Source organism: Fulmarus glacialis, unplaced genomic scaffold, assembly GCF_000690835.1.
Source record: "Fulmarus glacialis isolate BGI_N327 unplaced genomic scaffold, ASM69083v1 scaffold4127, whole genome shotgun sequence".
Lineage (NCBI taxonomy): Eukaryota > Metazoa > Chordata > Aves > Procellariiformes > Procellariidae > Fulmarus > Fulmarus glacialis.
The window spans coordinates 1-9,181 of NW_009224924.1; the positions used below are offsets into that span (position 1 = coordinate 1).

At 46.1% G+C, this 9,181-nt stretch overlaps 2 protein-coding genes across 2 annotated transcripts; one reads left to right on the forward strand and one right to left on the reverse strand.

The window, feature by feature from the left end:
• Positions 1-346: 346 nt before the first annotated feature.
• ADORA3 (adenosine A3 receptor) lies at positions 347-1,906 on the reverse strand. Its single transcript, XM_009582296.1, is given in 3 exon segments — positions 347-962; positions 1,564-1,699; positions 1,702-1,906. Coding segments are annotated over 3 exon segments (957 nt in total).
• A 2,473-nt stretch (positions 1,907-4,379) lies between these two features.
• On the forward strand, positions 4,380-6,329 carry LOC104080044 (adenosine receptor A3-like). The gene is made up of 2 exons (XM_009582297.1): positions 4,380-4,729; positions 5,726-6,329. The coding sequence occupies exons 1-2, from the start codon at positions 4,380-4,382 to the stop codon at positions 6,327-6,329; spliced, it is 954 nt and encodes a 317-aa protein (XP_009580592.1).
• The last annotated feature ends 2,852 nt before the right edge of the window (positions 6,330-9,181 follow it).

Below are 9,181 nucleotides of genomic sequence, written 5' to 3' on the forward strand. Positions count from 1 at the left end.
CCCGCCCGCCCCGCGGCGGGAGGGCTTCGCGTTAACGGAGCAGAACACCCGTCAGCGTCAGCAACGCCCGTCTCTCCCCCGTCGAGCTAGGCCCTGTTCCAAACCCCTCACACCTTTTGCCTCGGAAATGCAAAGGGGTTTCTTTGTTTTGGGAGTTAGCTGGGAACCTGAACTCGGCATTGCACTGCCCAGAGCTTAATTAGCTGAACGCAGACATAGACACGCAATCGTGCTCCAGAATGCGTGATCTGAGAAATATGTCTTGGTGTCTGTGCCACTTTCACCCCACTCTTGTTGCTCCCACGCTGTTTCGGTTGTTGTATCCAGCCCGGGCAGACCGATGAGCTCAGATGGTGCTCACTCCCAGCTGCTCCGCTGTGTGCTCTGCGCTAGAAATAACCGACTCCGACCTCTGGAGCAGGATGTAAGTCCTCAGAATGAAAGTGTATGTTTCTTTGAACTTCTGTATTTTGAAGGCATAGACGACGGGCTTCATGGCTGATGTGGCATGAGACAGCAGGATGCCCAGGTACATCAGAGGCTGCAGGATGTTGCAGGAGGGGCAGAAGTACGAAATGGAGTTCAAGATGCCCAGAGGCAGCCAAGACACTACAAACAAGAGGATGAGGGGCAGCTATTTGGCCATTTTGTATTCCTTCCCACAAACTATTCCTCCTCCTGGAGGACTTGCTAAGCTTGGGCTTAGTTTTATCCACATGATGTAGAAAATCTCGGTGTAGAGGGCACACATGATGAGCAAGGGAAGGAGGATCCAGGCGAAGAAGCTGCAGTACACCACATAATCCGTTCTCATCACAGCCAAATAGTGACACTTGATGTAGCTGGAGCTGCCCATGTGCTGGTTGCACCCCAGCACAGGGACCAGCCCCACCAGCACGGCCATAAGCCAGCACAGTCCCAAAATCACACAAATCCTTTCCTTTGTGATGGCTGCCATGTACCTGGGAGGGCAGGAAGCACCAGCCATGTTAGATGCAATTCTTCAGAAAAAAGAACTACATTATTCAGGTGCTTGGGCTTTTAAGCACTCATTTTTGCTTGGCCTAATGCAAGTTAAGCACAGTTCTGTGCAGTTGGTCCTTAGCAGCTTCTCATATTTAAAATGTAGTTTGAAACTACAGAGGAACCTCCAAATGGTCACCGATCCCTTTTAAATGAGAACCCACAGATGCAGGGTCAAACCGCTTCCTCAGCAATACCGGTTCATTTTGACTCACAACAGTAGAGCAGTATGGTTTCTCCCGGGGGAAAACCTAAAGACCACCACCTTATCCAGACTTCAAGCATATACACATTTATGAGCAACCCTTCCCTGACTCTCTGTGGTTTAAGATTTTCAGGCATTGCTGAATTTCCAGAGTGCCCAGACTGCTGGTGCTCCACTGCCTCGGCTTTGGGAACCTTTACGTTTGTGTGAGTTTCTCTCAGAGAACCAACGATGCTCAGGAAGCCCTATGATGCTGCAAATAGGGGAGAAGGAAAATATAAGGGAGGAGAGAAATGGGGAAAAGATGATGAGATGGGACCTTCGCCCAGACTCACCTGGTCGGCAGCTTCACTCGCCAGCACCTGTCGACTGCGATGGCCAGGAGAGACAGGATCGAGGCATGAGAAAAGATCATCGTCAGGCAGCACATGAACAGGCAGGAGTAAAAACAAATGACGACTCCCAGGCTCACGTGACAGCCAGCGGCGTGACAAGGATCCCCATGGAGATGTCAGTGAGTGCCAGGGAAACGATGTAAAAGAAGGTGGTCTTCTGAAGAGCTGCATTCAGCTTCACTGCCCAGATCACCAAGGTACTGCCCACCACTGCAAATATCCCAATAACAGACTCCATCATGATATAGATCACATCCAGGCTGCCTACTGGCATTTTGGACATCTGAGGCTGTTTAAATCCAAAATTAAGAAATGCTGGGCTCAATTCTTTTTTTTCCTCCAACAGCCAGGTCAGAAGCCAGCTCCTCCCTGATCTGCCTTAAATTAAGTCCCTCATTCAGAATTTTGCACACTTTCCGATCTGCATACACAACTCACTCTTTAAAGATGAGCAGAGCAAATTTTCCATGAAGATCCATTTATCCGATCTTCTATAACAAACCCATAACATCTTTCTTTCTGTCTCCTTGAGGTTTCAACACATTTATGTATGCTTTCATAGAACAGTCAACGTTATATAGTGGCAGCATCACACTATGAGCAAACCACAGGGACTACCTGTTGGTAATTTTGCTAGTCTATTTTAGCCCCAAATGCACAATGTCCTCCCCAGTTGGGTGCTCTGTACTGCCGAGCAGGGTGAATTAGTTGATGCACAGCTATATGGCACTGTGGCTAAATTGCTCTGTCTCTGAGCTTCTTTAAAGCCTGCTCAGCCTGTACTACATGCAGTGTAGGTGTAGCATCAGAGAAAACAGGGCCAAGGGACCTTGAGTGATCTAGTCTGCTCCCCTGCCACAAAGAAGGGTGAGATGAGTGTGAAGACACTCAGCTGGATTTTGGGTGAGCAAATGGAGGGAGAAACATTTTCTTTTGACTCTGTTACACAAGCTGCTCCCTTAAGGTCCCACGCAGTAGCAAGTTGTTCTTCTCAGGAGCTGCGTTTACAGCAGGCACAGTGGGGTGGGCCCTGTTGAAGCCCCTATAACTCAGCTTTGCAGTAGCTCTCTACGAGAGGCATCTGGCTGCAGCCGCAGGAGCAGATGACAGAAAAAGGAAGCTGGCAGCTGAGGTCAAGAGAGGAGATGCACAGCGAGCGCAGGAAGCGGGGAGCACTCTCACCCAAGCGTGGCCGGCAGCCAGGAGGACACAGACATTTCCCATGTCTGCTCAAAGCTGCAAAGCGCTGGCTGCCCGCTCCTTCCCAGGTACTTCCCAGAGAAGCAACTCATTCAGCTTATGAAAGCCTAACATACATCCCAGCTGTGACCTTCACATGCCTATCCTCAATTTCTCCCCTGCACCTACAGATACCCTGTGTCAGATTTCATTAGAAAACCAGCACAGCCAAGTTCAGTTGCAGACTGGGACTGTCTATAGAGCTCACCATTCTCCCAGCAGTAATTCTACCAAAACACCCTCCAGTCAGGGAGCAAGAAGCACTTACATCCATTTCAAGGAAGCGGAATTTGTCCAACTCTTTTGACAGCAGAGAATAAAGAAGTCTCATTTATTTTTGGCTCTGTCTCCTCCCAGGGCTGATTTCACTTCCCCATCCTCAGTTTTGCCAGAAAGTTGGGTGGAAGAGATGGAGGACTCGGTGTCTGGGAAACCGAACACCACCCACCCACGTTTGCTTAGGGCTTCGTTACACTAATATGGCACCATCCACCTAATCGTTCGCTTGCTATTTGCTCATTCCTGGAATTGCTCATTCCTGCTCGTTTTGCCCAAGAGCCAGGTTACCCTGTGACTCGCAGGCTGACACGAGCTCACATGTTTGCATCTCTCCTCAGTTTCATCTGAAACGGGAGCAGCTCTTTCACTGCAGGCCCACATCAAGGAGCAAGGCATCACGCACTGCCAGGCTCACCCGCAGCAAGCCGATCACAGCTTTCACACCCTCTCTCCGCTACTTCCCATCACTTCCCACACCTTTCCTCAGTTTCTCCGTCTTCCATAAACAAAGCATAAGAAAGTATGCCACCCTCTGAACATGACTTGGTTGGTCGTCATACTGATTTCTACCAGAAACGAGGGTTCTCACTGAAAACGTCACCTGCATTACAAGCGTTCTTGTCAGACTGAGAAAAGTCCAAGCAAAGCGCATTTTTCAGCCACCTCAGGGCCTTAACTGAAATGATATACCCTGAATTAAATCAAGTATTGGAATTTAACTAAACACCCTTCTAACATCCCCTAAACTGCCTCATTTCCTATAGTGACTGCAGAGTGATTATCTAGATTGATAAGTGGCAGCTTTGCACAGTCAACTCTGGTAACAGTTCTCCACTTACAAAACTGTGGCTTGGAAGAGGAAGCAGTTCAAAGTATTTATTTATAGGTTGCTGGTAAGCAGGCTTGTGGAAGCTTTTCAATTTTTTTCCTTCAAAATCGCTTTCCAAAAGTACTTTACTGATACCAGGCTGCTGAAGGGATGCTGTAAACTTCAGGAGGTGTGTCCAGAGAGGGGAACGTTTCCTGGATGCTAAGATATTTGCAGCTCTGTGGAAAGGCAACAGCTGATTTGCTGCCCAAGTGCCAAGGACGTGAAATACTGGAAGAAGTTTGTATACTGGAGAGTCACTGGAATAACTGAGCACCAGACACCGAGGACGAATCCCACAGACGGTCATTGATGCCCATGCTCCCTTCTGCAGCTCAAGCCAGGGTGGGAGCATCTCCAGCAACTCGCCATGCCAAACGACAGCCTGGTGCTGAGCAGCCTGGATGGGATTTACATCGGTACCGAGTGCTTGGTTGCTTTGTTTGCCACTTCGGGTAACATCCTGGTCATCTGGGTGGTGAAGCTGAACTCGACGTTTCAGAACATGACTCTGTACTTCATCGTTTCCTTGGCGCTGGCTGATATCGCGGTGGGGACCCTCGTCATGCCCCTGGCCATCGTGGTGAGTCTGGGCATCAGCATCCACTTCTACACCTGCCTGTTTATGTGCTGCCTGATGGTGGTTTTCACTAACGCGTCCATCCTTTCCCTCCTGGCCATCGCGATCGACAGGTACCTGCGAGTGAAGCTGCCAACCAGGTGAGCGTGGACCAGCACGGGCCCCTCCACTCGCCCCGCTCCTGCCAGCTTTCCCATGCCCAGCCTCTGCCCCACGGGTGCCACCTCCTCTCTCCTCCTTAACTTGGCCCTTTTCTAACAAGTATTTACTCTAGGTGCATGCTTGCGCATGCAGAAAATACCTGTGCCTAAAAGCCCACCAGAGACGAGCTTCCTAGAGCGGGAACCACTCGCTGCAGTTAATAATGCAGCGCGGACAGACCCGGGGGTGTTCATGTGAGGCCGATAGCTTGGTGGTTTTGCTGATCAGAATTTGGCCACAGGATGAGTCTGTGGTCAAACAGTTGAATTATTCAGATGTTTTGTAATTGCGCAGGATGCTGAGAATACTATAGATTTCCTTGGGTTTCTGAGGCTAGTCTTTTAAATAAAATTCCTTTTAGTGTTTACTGAAAATACAAAAGAAGTAACAGACTTATTAAGGGCTAACTTAAGAAGTCATTCACTTTTTATATTTGAATGGAAAAGTACGTAAGCTAGAAATGCAAAGCATAACCTCAAGCATGAAAGAAGTCATATTTTTTAAGGGGAAAGGACCTATAAAATTGAAGAATGCAAGAACAGTTTGGTCCTACAAATGGCATAAGCCAAATGTAAAGAGTAAGGTACACCCAAGGAAGCTGAGAAATAAGATAGGACTGCTAATAGCAGAAAAGCAGTATCTAGGCAAGAGGAGCACTAAGATTGTAATGAAACAAGAAGCAAAATAGCTGAAAATACACAATTATAAAGAGGGGAAATTAAGCATAGTTGTTCTTACGGGTGCTGCAAAGTAATTGTTACAAATGAAGAGTTAGGCCTTGTCTCAAAATAAGATTTGGTTTCCTCCCCAAAAAAAGTTAATGCTTCGTTTTGCGACAATGAAACTGTAGTATTTGAACATGTGAGTTCTTGAAACCATCCTTAACTATTTTAAACACTTCTGTTTAACACGAACTGGGTTTTCTTCCCCAACAGGTATAAAATAATCACTACAGAGAGAAGAGTTTGGTGGGCACTGGGTTTGTGCTGGTCTGTGTCCCTCCTGGTAGGATTAGTCCCCATGTTTGGATGGAACAAGGCAGAACCAAGAAACTCTGACTTTCTGAGGTGTCACTTTACCTCTGTGATGAGGATGGATTACATGGTATATTTTGGCTTCTTCACATGGACACTTGTCCCTCTGCTCATCATGTGTGCTCTGTATGTTGAAATCTTTTACATCATCCGGACAAAGCTAAGTCAAGGTACAACCAATGTAAGAGGGACAGGAGCTTTTTATGGACAGGAGTTCAAGATAGCCAAATCTCTAGCACTTGTTCTCTTCCTGTTCGCAATATCCTGGTTGCCTCTGTGCATTATAAACTGCATTTCCTATTTTTACCCTGAATGTCAGATCCCCCCATATTTGTTGTACTTGGGAATCCTGTTATCCCATACCAATTCTGCCATGAACCCCATTGTCTACGCTTGCAAGATAAAGAAGTTCAAAAACACGTACCTTTTAATTTTAAGGACCTATATCCTGTGCAAAAAACCAGACCCAGTTCTTACCAAGCAAACAACAGACCAACAGTCATAAATGTAGAATGAATGTTGACCTGCCAGTATATACCAGACTGTTGATAAACCACTTTGCTTTCTTAAGAAACTCATGGGAAAAAGTGTGTTCTGTTTCATCTACTGCCTCTCTTGCACAAACTGTTTTACGATAAGCGCAAGCTCCTCTTACTCAATCTGATGCACATTTGACATTAAGCCCAAAAGAATCATTTATGAGCTTCTGCATTATTGTACCCCAGAGAATTCTGCTTGGTGGTTACTGTACCAAGCCCAGACCTTCCAGGCAAATCTTCATTTAACCTTCCAGTTTTTATTTATTGGCTTGAGCACTATTTGGTAGACCAGCGACCCAAAGCACTGTTAACAAGGCAGACTTCTGGCTCCTAGTTCTCCAGCTCGGACCCATGACCAGCTGGTAAAAACAGTGCTTGTTCATTTCTAGTTTTACGTCAAGACTGAGAAGTCTTTTTGTTGTAATTTTGATTTCTCTTTTTGCCCAGTTATAAGCCCTTTGCTTACACACAGACAGACTTGCCATGACTTTTTTTTCTGTCCAGTAGCACCTGTCTAATAAAACTATAGCATCTCCTGCAACACCTCCACCTGCAGATGACCTGCACTGTGACATTACCTCACCCACTGCTGACCATCTCTGCTGAAAGGCCAGAAGCCGCACTGACTTTGGTGACCCTCCTCTTCTTTGGGGGAGATCCTGCCAGGGGGAGACTTTCATTGCTTTTAAATCAAGACAATGCTCACCCCAGAAGCCTGCAAAATTGACCTCAGACATAGAGCAGCAGGCAAGAGCTGAACTGCCGAACACGCTGAAGCTATTCATTGATGAGATATGCTGGGGATAGGGGAGCGTGCCAGGAAAAGATGACTGTCAAAAAATAAACTAATTATTTCTTTAAGTTCTTCCCTCCTCCCCCACCAAGGATAGAATCGACTATCCCAAAAGCATCAAGGATGCATTTTCCTAATTTGTTACTAAAACCCATCCATCCATTTTGGGGATTCTTCCTGCACAGCATATTCCCATGCTTAATTCTCCCTACAGTCACAAACTCTTTTCCTAACACCTGATTTAAATGTAATTTGCTGCAAGTCTCCTCTGTAAACCCGAAGAACAGTTGCTCTTTTTGTAGCAACCTGTTACAGATCTGAAGACTACTCTAAAGGTGTATGTTAATATGTGTCTATATATGTCTTTGGATTAAATAATTTAAAAATACAGAAGAGATACTTAAAAGAAATTTTGTCCAGTGGTTTTTTTTTTGTTTTGTTTGGGGTTTTTTGTTTGTTTTTTACACAATGATTGGTTGGGTCCACTGAAAAATAGAATAAATGTGTTCTTTGTTGTCAGTAACACAGCAGCTCGCAATCAAGGCATGTCCTCACTGACTATTCTTACACCCTTTGTCTTCTCTGTCAATTTAGACTAAATTTGAGTCTGGTCAACTTGTGCTGCAGTCAGTGTTGTCACATTTTCATGAATAATAATAAATATTAGATGGATTTTATATTAATTCAGCCTGCTCGTCTCCCATGACAATCAAAAAAGCAGCCTGCATGAAATCTCCATGCTGTTTTAGTCCGTGTCCTGACTAGGACAGCACAGAAATTGCAATAAGTATTACAGCACAGCTCACACAGTCTGGTTTTAGGGAACAAGGGTCAAGCTGAAAATAGGTCATTAAAGGCCAGGCTCTTTTTTCTCCATCTTTAAATAATAAAAATGGTCTAGAAAAAGCAGAAAAGGGAGTGCATCATTCTGTTATTTATCTCAAAGTGTTGGCATCTGCTCCTTTAGCTGAGATCAGACATCTCAATTTATTATCTGATGTAACCCTTGTCACAGGCCAAAGCTCTGCCCTGTTACACAGTTCGACTCTATTAATAAACAGGCCAGCAAAGGAAGTCACTGCATAAGTACATCAGAGTTTTGCTACATGAACTCTCATTATCAGTTGATAGAACTGATTGCTTTCAGCAGAAAAACAGGTCCCACCTAAAGAGCAGAAAGTTATTCATTAGAATGATGCACAGCAAACTTTGCCTATGTATTTTTGAGAAATTGAGAAGAGGGAGCAACACCGCACCAAATTCCTAGCAGGCTGCCTGACAAACTCCAAGAGAACAAGGCATAAGGATATGGAGAAAGAACAGAAACAGAGAGGACTGAGAGCAGAAGAAGCTGTCCTGCCTTCTGAAGGAACGCTGCAAAGGAGAGCAGTCTCAGCAAGCTGACTGACCCTGCTCAGCCCGCTGAGAGGGAACCCCGGGCAACAGCTCACCTTTTCATGATGAAGCAAGATGCTCGCCACAGCTGGACCCAGCCTGTCTCCATACAGCAACCAGAGGAGGATTTGCCCTGCTGTGGGAGAAGGTTCATCAGCTGGCTTCTGCCAGTGGTGGTGCTGGCTGGAAAACGTTCATGCAGGTCTACGTCCCTGGTTCTCACTTCCAGCAGTTACTCTGGTAATAGTTGTGGCATTCAGCTCCAGACAGAGATCAAACAGGCTGAATGATGCTTAAACTAGATGTGAAGATGGGTGAAGGCACATACCAACAGTGCACATGTATACAAGTCTCACTCAGGGAGAGCAAAGGATTTAGCTCTCCTGCGAGAGCTGACTCATTGCTGGCTGAGGGAAAAGCACCCCGACAGCCAGATCAGCATCACTGGTGTAGCTCTAATAATCCATCCTTTTAACATTGCAAGCAGATGTCAATAATGCCAGGGAGTATCATAGGCCACTACTGTCCATGCATCCTTCAAAGCACTGTTTAACCTGTGAGCCGTTTCCACCCACCCTCCCAGGGTTGGACAATTTGTACTGGACTTTCCCATACCCAGGCAAATTCCTG

What these genes read in the sequence shown, in the direction of transcription:
- LOC104080044 (XM_009582297.1), top strand. Translation starts at nt 4,380, where the DNA reads ATGCCAAACGACAGCCTGGTGCTGAGCAGCCTGGATGGGATTTACATC. An exon ending in CGAGTGAAGCTGCCAACCAG is followed by an intron (nt 4,730 to 5,725) that starts GTGAGCGTGGAC and finishes CTTCCCCAACAG; the next exon opens with GTATAAAATAATCACTACAG.